General features: G+C 41.2%; 1 protein-coding gene across 2 annotated transcripts in view; it reads left to right on the top strand.

Annotated features, from left to right (window-relative positions):
- Positions 1–524: 524 nt before the first annotated feature.
- gpm6aa (glycoprotein M6Aa) overlaps positions 525–26,029 on the top strand; it is a 37,081-nt gene continuing 11,576 nt past the window's right edge. The window contains exon 1 of one of the 2 annotated variants that reach the window (XM_061253102.1): positions 525–674. In XM_061253102.1, coding sequence (XP_061109086.1) covers positions 671–674 — 4 coding nt within the window. In that variant the 5' untranslated portion in view covers positions 525–670. Of the gene's footprint in view, positions 675–9,730; positions 10,295–26,029 lie in introns of those variants that run through there. The other variant, XM_061253101.1, reaches the window with a different exon arrangement.

The following is a 26,029-nucleotide window of genomic DNA, read 5'->3' on the forward strand; positions in this document are numbered from 1 at the left end:
ATTACACCGCAGCAAATTGCAAGACTGATATCAAATTATAGGAAGCTTTTGATTGCAGTTATTGTTGATAAAGTTGGTGCAAACAGTTATTAAGTTCAAGGGGTCATTACGTTATCACATGGTGTTTGTTTTATATTTAGGCCTACTCAGGTTCCCCTTAATGTTTTTTTCCCCAAGATCTGAAATTCAGTATGACATATGCAATAATAGATGAAATCAAGAAGGGGGTGAATAATTGGCATTGTCCACTTCAAAATCTCCGTAGGGTCAAAAAAAAGACTATGGGTAGGCTACTGTTATTATCAAATAGCATACATATTTGTAGCAATAAGATAGATTAATCTGAAACATACCTGCATGCTTTAGTGGTTTAAAGATCAGCCATTATTCACGAACTAATAATCTTAGTTGTGAAATTTAAAAGTAAACGGATCATAGGGATACTATTTAATTGTAAATTAACACATCACTGGTTTATTGCATATTCAGCCAGACAAGGGTCCGATTGTTTATTCGGAGGGATGCTGAATGAATGAAACCCGCCCGTTTCTGAGCTGAGTGACTTTCCCCGTCTTCGAGTTTGCATTTAGAACCTATCTGAGCGGATTCAAACGGACTAAATACAAACTGTTGTCAAGGAGACGTGACATTCTTTGCAGCATAAAAAAATATGGGTGAGTAGTCTAACTCCAAATCGTTTAGTTAGGCTACAAGAAAGTTGTAGAACGTATTAGGAACAATCTGGTTTTTCATGTTTTATGAATTCTACTTGATCGGACAACTGTGGGTACTGTAAAGTGGCATGGTAGCACATTATATTGTTTCAATTCATGCGTGTAAACATTGAAAACAAACAACAATTAAACAGAACGGGCCATTCAACTGCATGACTAAACACCGTATCGATCAGGATTAGCCTATTTATCAGCCATCTTCAGACTGAAAGCCGAACCAATTTCAGCCGAAACGGACTAGTGCAAAAATAAGAAGAATGGATACACATACACATAGTTTCCCAAACCTGTTGAATTTCGAGCTGTAGTAGCTATGGTATTTTGCAACGTTATTGCAATCTCGATTAACAACTTTACCATGTACTCCAACAGGTTGTACAAGCTTGCTTTCGTTATGGCAATTTTCTGTCTTGGGAAATGACTGAATTGTGACTAAAATCAGATAGCCAAACAAATGATGCCGGAATTCTGTTGACAAGGCAGTGAGAGTTAGATATGATGATTATTTCCAGCCAATTTACTGGCTATAAACTCAAGAAAACATAAGTCTTCGATATATTAGCCTATTCATGCCTCTCTGCACTTTGAATGGCCAAGCCAATATTATCATTAGCCTACAAAAAAATAAGATGTCACAAAAAGATCTCAATCACAGTGAAAATTGAAATTCATGTAATTACTTCAGTTTTACATGTCCCAGTTAGGCTACCTGAGCACCACTCCCTGCAGGAACATTTCACTCACTTTTATTTGGAGTGCTCTTTTTTGCTTAGGCTATGTTGGAATACCGCTGTCTGGGGAACATTAGGCAGCAGGGAACACTTTCAATGACAGAAATTTTTTATTTATTATTATTTTTTATCTACTGAGTTCCTCTGTAAATAAGACAGTCTGGGTGAGAAACTGTTTTGTTACATGAAGGACAATATACCTCTTTAAAGAGCCACAGGTTGGCTCTCTGTAAGAATCAAATGCCCGGTTCTGTTCCTAATTGGTTAAACATTGATTTGCAAAGCAGATGCAGTAACATCTGTCGCCATTGAAGCAGCAGTGTAGTATCATAAAACATCATACAAAGCTAAAGTAATTCTCCCCAAAATCTTGCTTTCATCCTTTTTAGAAATAACACATATCCTCAATGTTCCTGTATCTCCAGGCTGTGGTTCTCTAGTTTGAAGCAACAGTTTGATTCGACTGAAAGAGTGCCTGGTGAGGGCTTCCATCATTATGCCCTCCATGTTTCCGTTTTCACTTTCTTTGTATTTTCTTGTGCTGTGTGCCTCTGTCCATTCTTTAGATGACAAACAGCAAGCATTTAGGTATTTTTGCAGCCAGTATATTGTTTTCTGAAATTTAATTTCACAGCTTGCAGAAGCTTACGAGAAGCTTACTACTTTTGAATTGCATGAGAGATACTTTAGCACATTGCTTTTAATTAATGTTAAACACACAGATCCCGTAGAGCATGGGTCTTACACTCAATCAGCAGTCAATTTAGGCCTTGTGAAGAAGGTGTGAAGACTTTTTAGCCCATCAATGACTTAAATTTAGAAATACTTAAGTGCAGGAAGACATCACTGCACTTCAAAAACTAGAGCACCAAACCATTGCCGATGATGGGATTGTAACTTTTTGGACAGCTGTATATTTGGTTATGACCTCATCCAAAACCTCCATTGTTCATAACCCCCCCCCCCCACACACACACACACACACACACACATACTGAGGAAGGAAAGAGTGGGTGCCCTTCAGTTTGTTTTCCTTTCTGGCACTGTGTACTGTCACTCTAGCATTTCTCTAACAGACAATCTACTGTGATGCTTGCCTCTTTGTGCAAACTTTGCTTGGCAGCTTGCTCATTTTCTCGCCTCCTAATCAAAACACAGTCTTGATCGGCACATGGGCTATACAACACGTGGTTCATTTCTTTTGGCATAGAGCTCAGATTGACAACCCCGTACCTTCCCCGTGCCCCTGTTTCTGTTTGTGTTAGATGTGCAACCTCTCAGTCAGTGATGTATTACACCAACCTCTTAGGCTGGAAAACCATCGCTGTTAAGAACCTAATGTATTACAACTGTAATTCACTTAATGATTTCTAGTTATTGTTGCATATTAAATTATAATTGTATCGAGATAGTGATAACGTGTGTAAATATTCTCATGAGCATATGATAGAGATTCATATCATGAATGCATTTGGAATATGGCTTGTAATATGATCAAATCCTCAGCAAGGCGCTGAATCAAAATTTAACCAAAAATGAAACATTTTTCTTCTTTCCGTGAATATAGCATATGGTTCCTTCTGCAATGAAACAGTCCTGCGAAAATACATTCCTAGATTTCCGCCCCCACACGAGCAGAGGTTAGCAGCATGGTGAATGGTAAAATGGGTAGGCCAATGTTACATAAACAACTTCAAAGTGCAATGTCTTGAGAAAGCAAGCAGTAAAGCATGTAGTAAAAGAAAAGCTATCTAGAGTATTCCATATAGCACATTTCGTGTCGCAGAGGTGTAGGGTTGATGAAGAAAGATTCAGTCTTGTCCGTTTTAGTCGTTGCCTGCAAAACCACTTCTTTTAAGTACATTTTATTGTGTGTAGCAGAGTACTGAAACTCTCCATACATCTTCAGGAAGCAGTGTGAGTTCACTCTGCTAGATCTAGGCCTAGCTATCTTGCTGTCATGAAGAAATGAATTGCTGCGTGGGTGTGTAATCGTTCAGCCTTTATACCTCCGTATGTCTTTAATAATGTGCCCTGAATACAGGGGAACATTGGGAAATTTTGTAATCTTAATTGTTTGTAAGGACTTGGATGCCAAAGTGAAAATGTATCATATCTTGGATGGCAGCAGCAATCTCAACATCTCAGCAGGGAGCCCGGGACTGTCATCAGCTCTGCTTAAAGAGTGTTGTGAATTGTTGGAAATAATATTTTCCTCTGTTTAATCAATTACCTCGAGATGCTGGGCTGCCAACTCATCGGGGCTAGAAAATACTTAAGGTTTCTGACTGTATCTGTGGCAAAAAGGATGAAACACAGGCAATATGCAGGCAATAGGTCATTCCTAATGCCGAATATGGGGAGGAATACAGCTGAAGTTGTTACCCAGAGGCATTACATACACAGGAAGTGAGTACCATAGTGTGCGGTGCATTTTCTTGAATGATCTGCACTCGTGTCCTTTAGCTATCCTTAGCTATGCCCAAAATGCATCATGTTGTCTACGTGTGGGCGATGTATGGATGGTGCTTTGTGATTCACTTTTCCCCCTCATATCAGGACCTGATGCTGGAAATAGTTTTGATGCATGACATTTCACTATTTATTATTCTACCTTTTGCTAGATGTTCTAAGGCTGAAAAATGTGTAGTTTACATTATTGCAACAAGCATAATATTGAGCTGACTAACACCTGATGCCCCGATTACATTTCAGCCATGTTGTAAAAGACAAAAGCAAGGACGAGAGAGAGAGAAAAACAATAGTCATTTGATGTATGCTTGACTGGGATCTGGAAGGCTGGTGGTTCAAGCCCCAGTGCGCCCCAGCCGCCGCCCAGTAAGATCAGCACAGCTGTTGGGCCCTTGAGCAAAGTGAGTAAAGCCCTTAACCCCACGTTGTTCCTGGGAGGATTGGCCCCTGCTCAGTCTAATCAACTGTAAGTCGCGTGGGATGAAAAGTGTCAGCTCAATAATTGTAATGTAATATCTCACTGATATTCCCTGTGTTACATGTCTGACAGTGTTTCAGTGTGTAGTTGCAGTTAAGCTGTATGAAATGGATTTTGTACTTGGTCTTGTGAGGATGTCTTAGAGCAGTGTGCTGCGTGCATGTACACCTCCAGCAGGAGGTAAACTCAGGCACTGCTCTCCAGTTTACCTGGGGTGGAGGGAATTACCCTGCAGGGGAAGTTGGGGAAACAGGCGACAGGAAATCTGGTGTGTTCCGCTGAGCAAGGAGACCTCTGACCACTCTGGAGCTTTGAAAGGTCATTGAACCTTGTTTTTTCATTTTTTAAACATTTCGTTACTGATATACTGATTTATTTATTGGTAATGAAAGGCCTTAAATAGTTCTTATTCTTGGGAGCCTATGCTGCAGAACCTATAGATAGCTGAGGACATTTAGGGTTTGTATTATTGCAGCCGTCTTTGTGGGCCAGACTGATTTTTTAGATCACAGTTTTTAAATTGGCACCTGGCTTCCAGGAAACACCAGGCAGGATAAAGGGCTGAACAGTCTCGCATGTTTACAGGGACTCTCTTCCTTGCTTCTCACATATTAATGGGGATTTTATTCTGATCCGTGATTTCGCTCATTGACTGCTGCCAGAGAGAGGCGTACAGGGGAATTACTTCAAAAGTCTGAAAGCCGCCACACCACAGCCTAATCCCAGGTTTAGACAGTGCTGTCTGTGCCTTTGTTCCGTGTCCTTAAATATTACATGAACCCAATTAAACATTTGACTGGGTCCCGAATCGCTACCCCCCCTCCCACCACCCCCCAGCACTGAACTACGGTAGAATGGCTTGGCTGGGGCTGCCCCTTTCAGCTTTCAGAGCAGGCCTGTAACCCATGAATAATCTCCTGCATTTTAAAGTGCTCATTTACCCAGCTGTAGTCCTGGCTGGCTTCCAGGTATTCACTGTGGAAAAAGAGCAGGATCCATCAGACCAGACAGGAGTATTCACACTTTCTTTTTCTGCTTGCTGCACAACGAGCAGTTCGGTTGCGGTTTTTCAACACTGGAGTACAACCAAGTTTCTTCTTGTGGAGGTAGATGGAGAACAGACTAATGTGATCTAAAGACAATATAACCAAGAGAAAATATTCACTCAATGGTGTAGGGATCATGAAGAACAGAGAGGTAGTAGCTAATGAGTCATGAAATTCTGCTGCCCTCTCAGCCCTTGACATTTAACTGTGAATGAGCTTCATATGAATGGTGATGTGAGCTCTTTTTGCCCAATAAGATAATCCTGGATCAGCCATATCAGCCAATTGCATCAATGGAATCTACCAGAATACCCAGGAAAAGGGAGACACACCTGGGATTGCATTAGATCTTTTTTCATTCTATATTTTGATGGCAAAGGAGTTAGTTGCCATGGTATCCAGCTTGCTTGTATGCAAGCAACCTGTAGCCAGTAATAAGCTTTCTTTTGCTTCAATTCCGTCACTGCTTCTCGTCAAAGATAGAAGTATCTCCAGCAAAATCCACCCAAGCCTCATATTGACAATGTTCACGTCTCCATTCAGTATTTATTGGCAGTATTTTGAACCCCCTTGCACATACATGATAACTGGCTAAACAAAGTACATTCCCCTATATCCATCTGTGAAGAGTGGAGGGGGGATTGGCTGGAGTCTCTCTAAAGACTAGGGCCGCCAGCTTTATAATTTTATCATTCATATGGACATCATGCACACACATAGGCTACATAGGGCAGTTTAAAGCTTAATCACGTACAGCGGGGGGGTGGGGGGGAGGCTCGTTATTAAATTTAAAATATATTTATGAAGTATAAACCGAATCTCACTGTGACCAGCGATGTCGCCCGACGGAGTATAAACCAGCCTTTACAGTGCGAACGCAAGATGGAATTCATTACAAACTAGTGGTCAAATTCCAATCAGTCACAGTCTATGAATTACGACAGTCAGGACCCCAAACTGGACTGCAAATAATTTGAAACCAGACAGTCTGGTCAGAATCCGGGCATCTGTGAACCCTACTGAAGACGCATAACTGGCCACAGGCTATCGAGCAGGACACGAGAGGATTCCCCAGCTGAAGCCATGGACATCTTCATCAGCAGTGTCAGAGCGTGGCTGAGCAGCGTTAGCTAATGTTAGCTTGGCCGGGGGCATGGATCTGCACTGAGCTGTGCTGTGCTGTGTGTGGGGGTTTCTGCGTCAGCACTGCGCTGGCCTCTTTGAAAACCCTCCACAGAGGCTTCCTCTGACATCAGGCCAAGATATCAGGCAATGATACATGAAAAGGAATGGCCTCACAAGCTTTCTGTGCATTCTCAGAGGAAAGTTACAGCCACGTTTTATCTTCTCTTATGTCCTTGTAAGCACTTGCTTGTTATTTCATAGAGTACACAGCAGATGACTAATCATTAAAAATATATATATTTTCGGGATAGACTGCTCTAGTTTGTTTATGGACCATCTTGCATATGTTTATTTTAATGCCCACTGAGCATCAATTTTTGCTGTAACTTTCATCTGATGGTCCATACATTTTTATCTGATGATAAAAACACATTTATATCAATTGTAAATGAATTCATACATTACTACAATATATTTGCTGTAATAAGGAAAAACTATGTACCAGCCTCAGTGGGCTTATTCACTATTGGTGACCTGTGCATAATGAATCGAGATAGAGCACTCAAATTAAGACAGTATTTTGTGAAGGTGATGGGTCTTTGATTCTGTTTCATGATTAATGAGTTTGTCCAGTTCAGTAAGGATCACTATGGCTGTGCATGTCACATGACCTAATTATGGAAAAATGATTTTTCAGAACGTCCCTAGTTATAAATCGGGATGAGTGCAAATTTAAATGCGTTTTTATGGTACCACTACACAGAAAAAAATTATAAAGGTCACTGCTGTGCAGCATCAAAGCAATGGTGTTCAGTTTGTTTCAGTTCTCAGGGGAAATGTGCCCATTCACAGGGGCAACCACAATAAGATCTGCACAGCAAGGCCCTTAACCCTGCACTGCTCCAGGGAGGATTGTCCCCTGCTGAGTCAAATCAACTGGAAGTCGCTTTGGATGCTGTAGTCCCCTTGTATAACAAGTATACAACCTTTCGTGTGAATCTGTGCTTGCTGCTTTGGATTTTTGGTAAATGAAATGCATGAACACTGTCAATTCATTTTTAATCACATTTCAAATCTCAGGGGCAATTGTATGCCTTCTGGGATGGAGACGTTATGAAGAGGACAGCCGATCCTCTGCCTGTCTCTGTGAACACCTTAAATTTGTTGTGAAATCAGCACAATTCTTTCTTTTATTAGCACAGTTAACAGTTGTGCAGAGATCTTGAATGAACCCCTGATTTTCCACAGCATGCTACAGCAATTATAATTTTTCTAACACAATTTTAAGATTATTACCTGTCTGAAGATATTAATAGCTATCAACATTCCCTTTTGGTTGCATGCACATAATAGCCACTCATTTTGGCTGAAGTTAGAAAGTTAGCTTTGTCAACTAGTTCAATTTCATATACGTTGGTTAAATCCAGTTGGCAACCCTTCTTGTAATTTTCGAGCAGTAGGAGAACATTTCTGGCTGGGATTTCATTTTTGTTTCTGTATGTGCAGCTGAGTACAACGTCGGGTGCATTTGCATAATTCCATCCCTCAGAGGGCATTTTAAACATAAATTGGAAATTAATGAAATATTTTGTGTTTTATTTTTTGTTTTCAGTATTTTTGGGCTTGTAATCACAAAGGAACCACACATGTGAAGGCTGTGCATATTGAAGATACATATTTCAGAAGAGTAATAGCTGAGGAACACCTACTCTACTGTAAAGCTCCATTATTGATGATTTGTGTTCACATTGTCTCGTAAATCAGAGAGACACACATTTCATGCTCACATACCCCAACCAAAATGTCAAGTGATGACGATGCTGGGTTTCAGTTGCTTAAACAGTGAACTTTGTATTTTTAAAAGGCAAATTTGAGGTTTTTAATGTTTTTAAGGAAACATTTATGGGGGGTTTCTAATGCAGCTTGCTTGCAGTATGGTAACATCCCACCCAAAATTGCTCTCTCTCCTTATCTCTCCCTGTCTCTCTCCCTCTTTCCTTATCTCTCCCTCTCTCTCCCTGTTTCCCTCCCTCTCTCTCTCCTTCTCTCTCCCTCTCTCTCCATCTCTCTCTCCTTGTCTCTCCCTGTCTCTCTCCCTCTCTCTCTCATTTTCTCTTTCCTTCTCTCTCCCTCTCTCTCTCCATCTCTCTCACTCTCTGTCTCTCTCTTTCTCTCCCACTCTCTATCTTTTTCTCACACACACCCCCTCCCCTCTCTGTCTAAGTCTCAAATTCAAAACGCTTTATTGGCATGGAATACATTTGTAAATATTGCCAAAGCGTATATTGTATAACTGCCTCCCCCGCCCCTCCCTTTCTCTCTTTCTGTCTCACTGACTGTCTCTCTCTCAGTGAGTCCTTTCATCATGAGAGTGTCTTTGATCGGCTCTGCAGTAATTTCACTTTTGCATTAACGGCACGCTGTGATTCTGAAGAGGTATCCAACCAGCCATTTCCTTGGACCTCTGTTGTTGCTAGGCTTTGTGCAGCACTGGTTCCATGTAGACAGTCCACAGTAACTGCCACTATCGCTCCTCCCTGTGATATTTTCCCTCTCAAAACACTCTACCTCCGTATGACAGTGGCGGTGACACTGTTCCCCACACAGGCGTGGTGTGATGGATGCATTCCGTTCCCTGCTTCTGTTCACCGAGAACTCATTAAATAACGGTGTCACGTTTTCAATTTCTGCCTTTTGTTATGACCAGACCTGTCAATATTGCCGGCTGTTGGTGTGCGTTGCATCTCACGGAGGTGAAAAACATAATTAAAATGTGTCTGATGCCTCATTTCTGCCCTAGAGTATGCACAATTTTTACAGCTAATTGCCTGGGGAGGGTGGTGAGCCGGACTGGGTGTAACACTGTAAACACAGGACCGGGAATGCATTTGTCTTTGGTGAGCAGACTTCACCGGCCAAATCTCACATGGACCATTAGTAACTGCTTAAATATTGTATTTCATATTAAAAGAAAACAAATGTATCATAAGAAGACCAGAGTTACTTTTGTATATTTGCACATCCTCAGACGTGTAGCGTAACACGCATGTGTAAAATCCATTCTGGAATATGTAAATACATACATGCATATATGCATCCCCCCCCCCCCCCCCGTTCCCCCCCAGTTGGTGAGAATCCGTTAATGCAGCAGTGCCCAGCCGGGGGCTTATGGGATTTACCATTCTGAGGGAAAGAGGGGGGGACCTGAGTCGGTGGTCGCTCGTCTCTCAGATGCACCCACCCACCCATCTGTTCTCGGTGCGAGGGGCTGTTTTCAGTGCAGAGCGTCTGTTCCTCCACAAGCCTCTCTCCGTATCTCCACACACCTGCATTGCCTGCGTTGAGTGGCTGCTCTCCTCTTGTCTCGGTGCAGACAGCAGAATTCAGCGAGGGAATTTCTTTCACAGAGTAGCGCCACCGCGGCTCACAATGGACAGTATTGAGGGGAAACATTGATCATCTTCACGGAAGGCTCGTTTGAATGAAATAAGATTTGACAGGCGGTCTCGAGGCAGAGTAGAGAGCGAGCGAGTCTGTGCACTGAGCTCGGAGTCAGAGGTGTTCCCCAAAGCACGGCTGTCGCTGCTCCCAGGGAGACAATAAAAACGCTTTCAATCATTTCACCGGAGGCTTGAGTTTGCCGTGCAGCTCTAGATTAAAGCAAAGCAAGAATGGAGGAAGACTTGGACGAGGGGCAGACACAAAAAGGTATTGTGAGCTTGCTCGCTCCTATTTTATTTTATTTATTTATTTTAATTGCATCCACCAAGCTAGTGCAATTATTTTTCTTTGTGTGAGCCAGTGGATCTGGATTCTGATAGCGACTTGGGTAATGAATTGATGGTGCATGATGGTTTAATTAGCAATTAGCAGCGTTTGTGAAGCGGCGTTCTGGTGTGTTCTCACAGTGTAGTGGAAGCTGTGGGGTTGTCTGGACTGTAGAGCCCAGTGTGGATGCTCCAGGAGAAGGCTCTTTGTTATCCCTCATTTAGTTCATGCTCTCTCACGCTCGTCTTGACAGGTCAGAGGACGCTGAAGAAATGTGAACTCCCCACTTTTGTTTTTTTTCTGCCTGTGCTTATCGTAACAAAGGAGCTATCACAAATCAGAAACCCCATGGAAACTGATTGCGGGTTGATTTGTGGAGGGGGCGTATTTGCTCGTATGTGCGCTGTAAGAGCTGCTTGGTTTCTAGATGCATTTTGATATCCTGAATGCATTTTAAAATTGAGGCTGTGGAGAAATGCTGGAAATATTTAAGCATAATATTGTATGTAGAGCACAATTTGAAATGCCATAATTATTATTTACTATTCATCATCATCTCTCTCTATCTCCTCTCTCATTCTCTCATTCTCTCTCTCACATGCAGACACACATGTGCATGCACATACCACATACATGCACGCACAGATACACACACAGACACACACACACACACACGCTCACGCACACACACAGAATTTGCTTCCATTTTAGCCACAGCAGAATCCTGCCCCCTCCTCCCGCCCACACAGTCTCAGTTCCTGCAGAATAATTGTCATCTCCTGCAAATCTTTGATCTTTCCCACCCTAAACACCATCATTGCATTCTGCTATGAAAGGGAACAGAGCACCAAGATGGTTACCATACATGGCACTGGTTACAGCATCCAGTGTCATCTGCTTTGGATTGTAAAATGCTGCTATTCAAGTCATTGTTATATTAGCTCTTGGGCATTAAAAACAGGGTAGCCTTAAGCAGGGTACCTTTCATTTCCATCTACAGGCATGATGCGTGAAAACCCCCTGGTATTTATTTATTTATTTAATCATACAGTAGATCCTTCATTGTCACAATATGTGTAATTGGTCATGTCATGGTTCATGAGATGCAAACTTGTGTGCAATGTCCAGTGCTGCACCTAGCCTTGGGAATGGAAACCCATATTCAAGTGTGCATCAGGCATTAGCATGGACTGTAATGTACATATAACTATTATCCTGGTTGCACATTTTCTCACAGAGTTTGTAGTCAGATGAAATTTGAACAAGCCAGCAGTGCGTATGCGTAAAACCGCAAATCACCGAGGGCTGACGGAGAGGGAATGATAGTGATTTATTTCTCAGCTGCTGGTCTTCAGCGCTCCTGCTTGGGTGACCACAGTTTGAAGCAAACTCACGTCAATGAACATGTCAATAGCCTGATGATAGTGTAGATTTGCTGTGAAGTGACATTGAGCCGCAGATATGTTATCTCAGCGATGGTTTCTGAAGACACAGCGGGGAAGAACCTCGGCTAAGATGGAATCTGTGGCTTTTTCCTTTTTTCTACACGACGTTATGCAAAGAAACGTGTGGCGGAGCAAGCTGCTGGCTTTAATGGTGGCGGTTTCCAAAGAAACACCCTTAGCCGCTTAGCTTTCCCCTTAGGCCACAATGTGGCTCCCTGGAATACCACTCGCCCATAAAATCTTTATACAGTATAAATAAAACATTTGTCTTCAGCAGATGGCAGAATCTTCCAGATTAATTTTCTTTTTTAGTGGATTAGCATTGAGATGAGTCAGAGACTGTGAAGAAGGGCAGAATTGACAGTCTCACTGTGTGGCTTTAAGCACTAAACAAATTAAGAAATGGAGAGTAAAATTTTTATGGTAATTATGATAATGACTAGCTTGTGAAAATGATGATATGTGAATTTTATAGTTACACAAATGAATATATAAAAGAATAACTGGTGAACAAAACATTTTATTTTGGCTACAGTAGACCACCTTTTTAAAATGGAAACAATGCACTGGTTTCCATGGTTTCCTTAAAAGGAAACTATGCACACCCTTTGCAGGAGAGCAGTCAGCATTGTCCCTCAGTGGTTCAGCTTCTAGACTAAACCTACGAATGGCCGTGGCGTCCTGTAATTGAGGTGGGTCATATCATCTGTCTGGAGGGGTTAACAGAATGACGGCTGCGTTATTAAAACCACGGAAGAGCAGTAACTCACTGTGCCTGAGTGCGCCCCCAGTTTGTGGAGCTACGAGACTGGGGTCACCTGCTCTTCTTCTGGGGACATTGGTAATGAATAGCAAATTTCACTCTGAAGAGCAGGCACCAATCGGTTTACAATGCAATACTTAAAATACTTAAAAGCAGTGCAGCATATGTAATTGACAACATACATACATATTACACATGTAGCAGTTAGCGCTTGAGTCATTGGGGAGTCTGGCCTGCCCTATTACCCAAAGGGATAATTGTCAAGGCTAACGTATTGCATCCCCTCGCACCTCATGAATGCTGATTGCAAGGGGTTACCACGCAGAGTCTAGAGTAGCGATAAATATTCTCACGGTGGTGACCAATTCATTCTGCACTGGTATTGAGTGGCATATCATTAAATCACTCATGACAGCTTAATCAAGATTGAGATTACATCTGCACCTTGACCCTGGTTGTATAAGATGATTTTACCGCTTTGGTGCAGGCTGTAGGACTAGTGGAGTCTGGCTGGGGGGGGATGCCAGGAGCTTTTGGCCTATGTGTTCTGATGGATAAAGTAAAACCAAAGATAGATCAATCTTGACAAGTATTTTAGTCTTATATTTCAACTTATTTTAATCGGATTTCTATAACTTTTTGGCTAGATAAGTAAAAAGATATTGCCAATGAGGTGAGACAGTTTGACTCATTTCAAGATTTGCCAATGACAAGCTGATATGTCCTACTTTAGAGGAAAGCAATATGGCTAAAACGCTTGGTAAGACAGACATATTTTTCAGTGTATATTTTTGACAAATTCAACTCGTCAGTCAATAGAACTGTATTGTACCCATATAAAGGATTATGAATGTCATAATGATGACTAAAATGTGTTTTTAAGAAATAGAAAGTAACTGACCAAAGATGTTTCCTGCATTCAGATGAGATACAATAATAATGCCCAAGCCACCTAAAATCTCACCATTACTGTATATCCTGTGCCTCTTTGTGGTGGGTTAATCCTGATGTCTTTGTGAGTGACATACTATGATTGATCTGAGAAGCCTTCAAAGGTGGTTCAAGAGACGTTGTCAGTTATACTCTTCATTGTCATAGCAATGAGCAACCAATTAAACATAGAGGTCTTAGGAGGCCTGCTCCAGTTTGATGACTTTTGATTGGTTCACAGCCTAGAATTTTCTAACCAACCATAGAATCTCCCTGCAAATGAAAAGTACCTCCTCTGATCTGCAGAAGAGATAAATGGTCAGTTCTTGTGAGCGGTGGGTATTGCCCACACATTATCTTCTTCCACTACACCATCTTTGATTAAGTACAAGTACAATATTTTACTATTTCTACTAAATCTGACATTGGCCACATTCCAAGAAAAGCTACATATGAATGACTGTGCTTTAAATTCTGTTCACAAGCGCGAGGCTCAACTGGTAGACCTTGAAATCATTTTAAGAGTGAACAGAAAAACACCTGATGCAAATGCCCTTCTGTATTCAGCACAACCTTTGGAGTTGAAAGCGTATTATTCTACGAGGATGGAATAGAAGAAAAATAATCACTGCTTTTCAGAAATAGGAAAATACACAACCATGTTGCTATCATTTATGATATACGTAATTAAAATAATTCACATAATTTATCACCCTGGGTTCATCATTACTGATGTCACTGACTACAGTTTCTTTATTGTCTGAAACCCAAACCCAATACTCATTACCATTCCAAATAATGTTGTTTTCTTCCCACTGATATTTTAAATGAAGAGGGCCATTTTTGCTAATGAGCTTGACTTTCTGGTCTGGTTGAGTCATTAAAGATGGAAAGAGTAGCATTGGGAAATGGCTTCTCTTTAAGCCTCCACTCATACTGAAGCCATCATCTCTCCCCATCAGTGACAGGCAAATGTACAAAAAAAACAAGTCAATCTCAACTAATATGAGATTTAGTCATATATTAGACATAAAATCTTATTTCTATTACTTATTTTCAAAATATGACAAAAATGTTGCCAATGAGTAGAGATTGTTGAAGAGTAAGTTTAAAAAAGTTAATATTTTCTTCTCAAGAGAAAAAAAAAAGATTTTAACTCTCATTACAAGACTAAACTAAGACTTTTTGCAGTACTGTGTTCTTTCTTATTGTTACTGATTTAAAACTGTGAATTTAACCTGCGGCTGGAGGAATATTTACAGAAACACACAAAAAAACCTTGTAAACCATACATTACTTTTCACTGTGTTCCTCTGGACAGGTCTTTGAAGGCCATATTAGCACAGCATGCAGAAAACCACTTGGTAGTTTGGCGGTTGAACATTGACCACATTCCTCTGGCTTTCCATGGCTCTCTGATGAATATTCAGATGTGAAAAGGACTGGGTCAACACTGCAGAGTTAATGATGCTATTATTCACAGTACTCTGGCGGTCCACTGATCCGCTGTACAATGTGTGCCTCTTTACCCCAGATCAGATATGTCACCCGTAACAACAGTCAAATAGGACCACATGCAACAGTAAGTCAATTCTGTATTATAAATTCACTCTATAATGCAAAAACAATAACTGGTAGCCATTCTTATACAGATGGATATAGAGTATATGGATATATGAAAATATTGAACTGGTGATACTGGATTTATTTATTAGTGAATATAGTTAATAGTTAATCCCTTTGAAGAGTAAATATTTTGCAATGTTTTTTCAAAATTCTAATGTCAGTGTCACCTAGTGTTCTAGGTTGCTTTCAATTACCAGTCGTGATTAGATCAGCATTACATGTAGAATGTTCTCTTAAGCACATTCTACTCACATATGTATTTGTGATCACACAAATATATCTGCTGACAGATTTCTTTCTGTTGTGCTCCTGTCTGCTCTCTACCCAACTGTCTAGTTAATGCAAACAGGACAGACAGATTTGAGCATGTACCTCCCCCCTCCCACTTCCCCTCCCCCCATGATATCAGCCTGTCTGTCCCTGGTGAAGCCAAGATGCCCTGCCTGCCATACGGTCCCTGCCAAACTCTCCCCAAGCATCTTTTCTGACTGCTTATGAAAATACAGTCACTACATTTTCCAATTTTCCCACAAAATCACTTCAAACACCAGAGATAACTTCAAAATACTACACATACAATACCTGTCACGTAGGCACTGCACTACATGCGCTGCCTCCATGTTATAGGCTACAGAAGCTGGACTACTGGGTTAAACCCAGGCTGAACTACTATAATGTTTCATGGGTTCCATTTACATTTTTACATTTTAGTCATTTGGCAGACGCTTTTAATCCAAAGCGACTTACAAGTGCATAGGTTCTACCATAAGTCAGAGCATCACATCCAGAAACTAGCAAAATACACAGGAAATGCTGTTCTAAACATAGTTGTCATCAGAAGTAATTTTATTTATTTTTTATTTTTTATTTTATTTTATTTTTATTTTTTGGGGGGGGGTTAGACAAGGATAGGGATATCAGAAAGGAGACCATACTCTGTTTCATGGGTTCCAGGTAGACCATACTCTGTTTCATGGGTTCCAGGAGACCATACTCTGTTTCATGGGTTCCAGAAGACCATACTCTGTTTCATAGGTTCCAGGTAGACCACAATCTGTTTCATGGGTTCCAGGTAGACCACACTCTGGTACTTGGGTTCCATGTTGACCAGGCTTCCTACTCCAGCCAAACCAACACACCTCGATTGAGCCCTCAGAGTATCTAATGCAGGCTTCCTGCAAACACACTCCAGGCTCCCTAGTTTCCCAGAGTCATATTTACCTCAGTCCACCTGCTTCCATGTCTGTGTGCTTTTGGATAAAGTATAAATTACATATGAAGCATTTTTCAAGTTCAACTTCATAGCTTTTTATGCTCTACAGTTTTTCTTCTCACAAGTTTTCTATTTGTAGTTACTGACAGCTGTGTCAGCCTTTCGACAATGGGTGTGCAGGGGCTTTTTGGAAGGTTTAGTAATCGGGATTACCATGCGCCTCCTTCTAAAGCAGTATTAAGAGCATCGGCCTGCTGATATTCCTCAGAGCAGGTTAAACCCCGCTCCCCACAGCTGTCTGCTGCAGGCCCACTGCCAAAATACAAAATAAGTCAATCTTAAAGGGCATGTTACCCAACAATGAACTTAAGGTATGTTTCAGCAGAAGATCCACAGAGCTGAATTTCTGCTTGTTTTCATGGAACTACTTCCACTGAAGTACGTCAGCTGTGTATGCTACATCTGAGCGAATTCTTGTGCAGGTGGACTAGTGTGAAGCTTGAGTGGTGATGAGGTGATGTGATGGATATTAAGTCTTATTACAAGGCTAAAACAGAAGACTAAAACAGATTTTGTTTCCCAATGTCTGTAAAGGGTATCCACGCACTGCCACTCTTTACCCATACCCCACTGTTCCCCCACTGTCTTACGGGGCTTACCTTATGCTTTATCACAGCAGAGATTTATTATGCTGACTTGAAGTGGTTTCCTCGTTGATATCCAATAGAGCAACCATATAACACAAACAATTATTTTGATAGATTGTTTGATTTCTCAGAGGCCACACAGTGTGGATGGCTACCAAAACATAAATAAAATATTCATATACAAACAGATGCACAGCAATTCAGGTGTTTGCAGAATGCAACTAGTCAGAGATTTATGAATGTAATTATGATATCGAGCTTGAATTGTGCTAAGCCATACATTTACTGTAATCTTCTCTTTTTTCTGAGATACTGCAGCAGGAGAATGACTCATTACAGCGCTCCAGGAGTGGGAGTGTCTCAGGCGGCCATTTCTGTATTCAGAAATCGTTTCTTTTTTTATATTTTAACTCCTGAAATGAGTGTCTGCGCTTTGGGACCCAGGCTCCAGTCGTGTTACCCTAGAGCTTAATCTGTGTAATGCGTCTCATTCACTATTGCCCCATTGAATATGTTGACATACAGTAAGTGGGTCACTGCACTGAAGTACCCAGTCTATTCTCAGAATTTGCACCGTTGTTGGCATGGCAACTATACTGGTTGATTAAACATGCATCCTGTGGGTTATAAAAAAACCTGCCCGCTTCAGCGAAACGAGCTAACTGTTAGCAAGCGAACAAGACAAACTATAATATAAACATTTTTACCACCAATGTGTCTTTGTTTCACAGAATTTACTGTGTGTTCTCGTCTTTTGTCTGAAGAACATTCAATAGAGCTGGAGGGATTGAGTAGAGAGCAGCAGAGATCAAGGGTTTGTTAACCTTCCTGGAGCCCTCCTGTCAAGACACATTCAATATTGTATTTTTTTTTTCTGTTGAAGTGAATTTACAGCAAATAACCTTTCTATATCACTGGTCCAGCAGGCCATTTTGCTCTTCTACAGCATGTTTGAGCTGACATAATTTGTCTTTCTGTCATTTGACGTTCTCTGCCTCTCGTTAACGCCCTCCCCCTATACACACCCAGCTCTTAAAGTGTGTGTACTTATGCGAAATAAGAAGGGGGATTGGGGGTGCTTTGTCTTTTTAATTACTCCCTTGCTATTCTTTTTGTAATACGCCTCTCATTTTTGTGCACCCGAGAAGTAACCATTAGATAATTACGACCCCTGAACCCCGTGTGGATTAAGGGAGGGGCTAATCCCTCTGCTGCCTGTATGACATGGCAGAGACAGATGGGAAGAGGTGGGAGAGGAGAGTGAGGGGGGGAGGTGGGGGGCGGAGGGGTAGAGGGCGTGGGGGGGGACTTCATCTCTTTGTCATCAGGAAGATGCCTTCTGTTGCTCGTATGATAATTCTGCTTATATTTAACCAAGACTGTACGCAGATTTGGGTCATGCCGAAATGCCATTTGCCCAATTCTCTCTGCTTTTCTTTTTTTTTGTCTACCGTGCTTGTACCTCAATCCTTACGTGTATTGGAGAAAGGTTTACTGTAGCTATTTGAGCTGTTTATGAAACTGCTCCAGTATTCTTGGTTCATGAACACGTACTCTTAGGAGTCAAATTCGGCCAAAATGAAGTCCATCTATGTTTAATATCAATAAATGAGTTCAATTTGTAATTCAGACATGTAGCACTCATCACAGTTGCTGAGCTCTTATTCTAAGCTTTTGTTTACTCAGTATCAGTGCGAACAGCCTCCATCTCGTGGGAACGATGTGTGATTTCCCTCTAATTGAGACGGGAAATTAAAGCAGGAGATGGAGCCTGAGTGTGTGCAAATCCTCTGTCTCTGGCACCATGCTAGCAGCACCACTGAAGCAACAGCAGGCCATTCTGCCTCATTGAGTCACATTGTGGCAATGGCAAAGAGTGCATTCGGGTCAGCTCATATGTGTTTATAAAGACAAATCTCTTCCTCTTTGGTCTTCCTGAGAACGGTAACGCAGAGGAAGGTGCGGGTTAAATTATTTATGGAAATGGCAGCCGTTTCAGCGCAGTACCCCGTTGGCGTTAAATAATGCATGGGGCAGTCTTCATTCAGTTCATCGTTTGTCAATAACAGACAGTGCATTTATAGTCCCTGGAACAGTTTAATTGTAGTGACACATAGCTATTTAAGAATGATACCTGGAGCAGGCAATGTGCTGGCAGATGAGATATTTACCTGCTGTTGGCTCTTGAGAATGGGCCCAGAAATCGATGAAGCATCGTTTAAGACTGAAGTAATGGGGGGGATGTGAAGAGTCTGAAAGAGAGGGAAAGAAAATGTATGGTAAAATGTCTTCATTCTAATGTTGAGATTGCTTTACAGTCTGACTGATTGTTGAATTACACAACACTGTTGTCTCTAACCCAGGTGAGATTTCCTTTATTTTACTCAAATTATGTATGGTAAATGGGGGGGAAGAACACATTTGCTAAAATTTCCATATTCATTGTGAACTAATGTGGTCCGTGTACTGATTGTTATTGTGTGCTAATGTGTGCTAATTGTTATCAGAGTAGACTTCTCTCTCCTCGTAATGATCTGGGAATCAGTTCCACCTACGCACCAAGGGGGCTGGAATCATTTTAGAAGTGTGCGGTCGGAACACAGAGAGAAGGTTATGTAGGGACTCCTGAACCACAGTCGACTGGAGCCACAAGTGCTTCTGTTATAGACCGATTGCATCAAAACTGCTCAGTACACAGCAGAAAATGTCTGCTTTAACAAGTGTGTTAGTCTTGTAATAAGATTTAAAATCTTTTTATTCTCTTAAGTAGGACATTAGCTTGTTTTCAGTAGCTGTTTGCTCAACCAGTGAGATTGTATTGCCCCATTGACAAGGAGTCAAACTGTCCCTCCTCATTGCCAATATCTGTCTCATTTAGTAAAAAAGTAATAGAAATAAGATTGTCTAAATATAAGACCGAGAGATTTATTTTTGGGTCAGTATGGAGTTGTGGGGTATCAGAAATAGAGCACTGCCCATGGTGTTAGCTGCATATCTTTGACCTTTCAGTCCACCATCAATACTCAGGGGTCAGTGGAGCAGTTTTCTTTACTCCATCCGTCTCACCTCAGCGATGACCCTACAGAAATCGGATCAAAAGTCCACTCCTTCTTTCGGGGCTGCAGTTGGTATTTTCTGAAAGCCCTGAGAGCGGTGGGGGGTACCTCCAGAGGAGCAGGCAGGGCGTGGAGCGGTGCCTTTGACATGAGTCTTTACTGCCTGTCGAGCGACATTTCACAGCTGCCGGCAGTGGAGCTTCTTCAGAGAGCAGTGCACCGTGAGCCCTCCCCGGGCCGGTCCCCGCTTTGTCCCCCTGGTCCCCGCCTCAACTGGATGCTGCCCACTGCCCTGTGAAGCCCGTCAGCTCCTTCAATTTGATGAGTCACTGCTCTTTCATCTCGTGGATGCTTCCGTGGCACTCCTCTGTCTGACAAGCGTTCAGGTTTTTTTTTGAATGAATTAAGTTAATCTGCAGAGATGACAGCTGGAGAAAAAAACAGCTGTGTGTACAATGAAGAAGCATCCAAGCATGGTCGGTGTATAATAAAGATGTTGTAAATACAATTTCCCTTAACCCTTTTTGGTTTCACAAATATGTGATTAGAATGTTCTTAACTGAACATTCTAATGCTGAGGTAACAACCACTGCTGGTAATTAAAAGCAGTTCTAGAACAATGACTTAGAATGTTGAAACAATTAATTCCAAAAAACCTACCTCAGCATTAAGTTAAAGTAGGAGCCCTTCCATGGAACTTCACACTGCTTCAAAAAAGTGACCTGCCTTAAAAAAGCTGGCGCAGCCGACAGTGACTTGGGACATCCCAAGAAAACCGACCGGCCGAGTCGAGATGTAATTAAGATAACGAGCCAAGCCAGATAAATTTGGCGGAAGAGGACATTAAAAAGCTTTTGAGCCATTCCGTGTCCATCTGGGGAAGCCTAAGAGACGGGACGAACGTGGCCGTGAATCAAAGCACAGGCAGCCCGCGACGGCCCACAAAGATGAAGGGGACGGCTGAACCGCGCTGGCGGGGGATCAAAACCGCCACGGACGCTTTCAGAGATGCAACGTACAGCAGCTATCAATAGTGCTGCCTCGCGGCTCTGCCAGTGCGTGAGGAGATGTGAAGGTGCGATCCCACCTCGGAGCAGAGGCGTGCGGGCATCACAAGGCTTTTTGGAGGAGCAGGTCTGCGGCAGGAGTGAAAACGGGGAGAGTACTCAGAGGCATGTGTTGTCCTCAGGGTTCTCACTAGGGTCTAAACCAGTGGTGCCCAAACACAGGGTCAGAGGAACTGAACTCGACCATGACTTAAGCATAGACATTGAACGCTGACATAGACTAGTACAATTTACCTATCCACTACTTCCATGTATTGTAAATTGTTTGACATTTTGTATGTATCATACCAAACATAAATGACACATTAATTACATATCTTAGCCCAAGAAGCCAGGGCCCTGTTTCTCAAAGCAGGACTACTGAGTAAGCTGGATAAGAAAAACCCGGAAGCCAGCAGACACTGTGGCTTTCCATGACCAGAATTGAGGACCAGTGTCTTAGCGCCTGTTGGCCTCAATTTTACTAAGGGATCATGTAGTTTGGGAACCACTGGCCTAAACTCTCAAGCTGTAACAGCTCTCAATTCCAGACCATGTTCTTTCAAATCTGGCCAAACCCACCAGCATTACTTCACTCTTTGGTCTACTTTGCTTTGTAGATGTCTTATGCATGGAAGGTGCCATCACAAAGTTTTTTTGTTTTGTTTTTTTTCAGTCTTTTTTCAAACTCGCAAAATCACACCCCTACACACCAGCTTCTGTCTCAGACGACAAAGCAATTAAGTGCGTTCTCCCTCTTTAGAATTGTATTGACTGCCTGCCAAACCTCCCCACTTACTGCCAATCAGAGAATGTGTGAAGTGGCCAGGGTAATATCCTGCATCGTCTCTGTTGGAGAACCATTTTAAATCCTCGACGAAACACAGTGTGCTATGCAGAATAGTCTGATCCTAAACACTTCGGCGCTCACCACAATCAGGCATATTAGTGGATAGTCTTCTCACGAGCATGGGGGTGACCATTATGTCTCTATGATTGCCCATAGACATGAGGAGATGTCATGAACCCCATCTGACAACTCTATTCAGTAAAGAGTGACACAGTCCTTTGCTGGAAATCTGCTTAGCCGTTGTCAGTCTTTAAAACACACAAATTGTGCCAGTTTTGTTGCTCTGTGCAGTCCAGTCTCTCTTGCGGTATGTTTCTAATTGCTTGGTGTCAGTGTCATGCCTTTGGTGTTTTCACAAAATGTAGGTTGACTGAAAAAAGTGTTATTTGACGGACGCTATGAAATAGAAAATGAAACAATTCAATAAATAACTGATTATGGATGGATCCATGTTTGCCTAACAACCTTATCCTCCACTGTTGCTATGGTAACACTGTCACAATGGCATCACTCTCCATCTTTCCAAGATCTAATATGTATTTATTCACCCTCCACACTTTCATTAATATTAAATGTAAAAAATAATGATGTTTTATCTACACCAAAAAACAACAGTACCTGTTCTGAAGGTGTATGTATCAGTATGGATGAAGTAGTATCTTGTAAAGCTTACTGCTTAATAAATGTTGATACACAGTGATTTTATAAACAGTAGCTGTGCAACATTCGGAATTTGAATAAAATTTTGTTCCTATTTTTGTATTTAAGGCAAAAAAAAAAAATGCGATAAGAATGTTATGGAAGGCAACAGTTTCTTTAAATATAAGTGAAAGCATGCATTTTCAGTAGCACAACCAGAGATAGGTACAGAGGCATAAATTGACGTTTCCCAGAGCTAATGTATTATTGGTGGAACAATGGAGTGCTGCTGGTAGTAAGTGGTACCCTCTCTGGTTCCCTGTTTGAGCTGCCTAAAGCTGCATAGCATGGACAATCACTGCCAGAGACCCTAGCTGGTTTTGAGCTTTGCATGCCCCTAAAAAACTTTTACTCTGGCCTACACATTTGACCTATCTTTCAGTCTTTGTTTCATGGAAGAACATAGACTCATTAATCTGAGAATAAATTACATTACAGATTTTGCTTTTATGGAATTTCAAATGTCATGCAATTCACTGTTTGGCTTATTTTGTTTAATGTGCCATGTCAGTTCAGTGTATAGATATATAGCCTATTGCGCTATTTTCATTGAATTCCCAGACAAAACCAGCTGATGTTAAACTTGTATAATGGTGCACGTTCGATAATAAAATGAAGCACAGCCGTTACTCAGACAAATTAATTCAGAATCCAGACACATCCTCTCCTAGCGCGTAAAGCGTAGCGGCTAAACTGCGCGATAGTCTTGAAGCTATATTCCCACTGTAAGCAGTTGACTCTCATTGATGTGAAGAAGCTCCCGCACGTAGTAAATACCTATATAACGCGATATCGTATATCGCTCGCTGTGGAGATACCGTTGTTTTGAGACAATGGGAGTCTACGTACAAGCAGACATGCATGAGAAAAGCGTGGGATTCCCTGACATGTTTTCTTTGGGGGGGGGGGGGGGGGGGATTACGTCTGTGTTCCAGCAGATACACCAACCAGGTTTTGAGGCACAAGACAGGTTTTTGCTCCCTGCCTTGATAGAGGTACTTGTTATTCTAGTCAGGATCCTGGTAGAGGCAGCAATGGAGCTTGTCAGACCAATGCAGCGTTGAAGCAGGAGCTTCTGTGCAGTGAAAGAAGGGCGGGGGAGGAAAATAACGTCTTCACCATTCAGCACCGCGTTAATGGATTTTTAACGATTTTTATAAATAGGGAGCCTAGAAAGAAAAAAAAAGGAAAACAATATTTATTATATTGCACATTATCACGATTGTGACTGAATTTAGGCCAAAGAGTGAGCTATGAAAACTCGAATCTAATTTTGGAGTTAATTTATTCATATGATTTATTTTAGCAATATTCCCATTGGCCTCATTGAACTGAATCACACCTCTTTTAGTTCCTAAGTACGCCGTATTTCAAGTCCATTATATATACGTATGTGCAGCCTAATTAAGCTTACCGATCTGGGTTGAAAGTTGAGCTTTTACCTTCAGGCTGTTACCTCTGAGGAGTAAATGAATTGCAGTGAAGTCCATGAGCACAAGTGTCTATGGGTCCTATTTCTGTTTAAGGACAATGTTGTGATAATATCAACATTGTTCATCAACTTCACCATGTTCCAGCATTGTTCAATAAACTGGTTCCCATGGCAATGCATACATTACTAATCTTTGAAAAATCTGTCCATATCCTATTAACAACCTTGAATCGGATGCACAATAGAATGTACATTTAAAATACAGTGAAGTGGTTGTTGCATGTAGCAATTGCAGTGTAGCTACAGGACAGCCCTTGTATTTCAAAAGAACTTAATTAATTAATCACCAAACTGAATTAAACAATTTTACAGTTGGATGAACAATGAAAAGTCAAAAGAAGAGGCACAAAATTGTGTGATGTGAAATTTTTGAATACTTGTGCACATCTGCTGTGGACCAGCAAAGCAAAACCCACACAGTATCAAGGTTATACATTTTCTCATTAATATACAAGAAGATGTTGTATCATAATTTCAGTTTAAATGGCAGTAAAGCCTCAAAATATTTATAATAGGAATAACACATTTTACCAGAAAATAGATGTCTGTTCCTAAACAGAGGAAGAATGCATTTTCCTCATAAAATGGACCATTTGGAAGTAGATTATCTGACATCTTTATTTTAATATCAGTAATGCATGTATGGATCAAACAAATATACATTAACAAAGCATATGGACATTGATAATTGATATTCACAAATAAGCTGCAGGACATATCAGTTTTAATTTAGGAAACTTTCATCTGCAGGCAAAGCTAAAGATTACCATTTAAATTGACTTCAGTCTGCACACAGTATGGCTGATCCTGTGGGTGCTGGAAATAGAATTTGCTGATAGGGAACTATTGAACTCAAGGTGCAATAAATCATGGAGAAAACTCCTTCTTGAGTATTTATATTCATAAAGTAGTGGCATCAAATATTTTCAAATAAGTTTCCAACCTGTCCTAATCAAAGCACCATCATATGGATACAAGTATACTTGTTCAGTTCATTCTGCCAAAAAATATAATCCTTCATATGGAATGATATCTGGAAAGAAAGCTTTCAGTTTTCTGTCAAGAATATCTGTCAGTTTAATAATTGATGCACCACACAGAGTAAAATAAAACAACACAATTACAGGTGAAGGGTTGATCTTGAATGAATTTTAATTTTATTTTATTTTATTTTATGTGCAAGATGGGTTTAAAGGGAATGCCAGCCTTTGTAGCAGTACTGTTTTACCATGCCATAGCATGTGTAAGAACAGTTCTTACTGATACATGCTCAGAATAGCTTCATGTTAAATAACCTGAAGAGCGCTCATATTTTAGTTGTTTATTTGAAATATCCATATTCATTAAATCGCTTAAAAGGGGAGTAATCCTCCTCAGACACCAGGCTGGGAGGATGACATTTTTTTCTCAAAAAATAAATTGGCTTCAATTTTTTTTTATTACTTCTTTTGCAAAACAAGACAAGAAATTAGGTGAGAAAGTTCTACTAGTTTCAAGATTTGGCAATCAAAAAGTAACTTTCCTACTTGAGAGAAAATAAGATTTCAAATCTCATAACAAGGGAAAATGTGCTGTGCGTGGGTTTGGCTGATAAGGCACTGCACCAGGATCAGTCACACCTGCTCTCATTGATAGCCACTGGATGTGAGAGAGGAGCTGTGTCTCTGGGTCAGAGGTGGAAAGTCCAGGGGCCAGAAAGTAAAAGTTCAGCCATGTGTTTCTTCCACCTATGAACTCAGCCAGCGGATATCACAAATCAGTTCTACCTCCTGGCTGAAGAACTGCGGTGCTAAATTCACGGAACAAAATACTGGAAAATATTTTTACTTTGTGAACCTGGATTTCTACCTCTGCTCTGGGATGGACTCCACAGGAAGTGGGGTGGAGGGGTAGGCACCAGATAGAGGA

This window comes from Conger conger, chromosome 8, assembly GCF_963514075.1.
Source record: "Conger conger chromosome 8, fConCon1.1, whole genome shotgun sequence".
Taxonomy (NCBI): domain Eukaryota; kingdom Metazoa; phylum Chordata; class Actinopteri; order Anguilliformes; family Congridae; genus Conger; species Conger conger.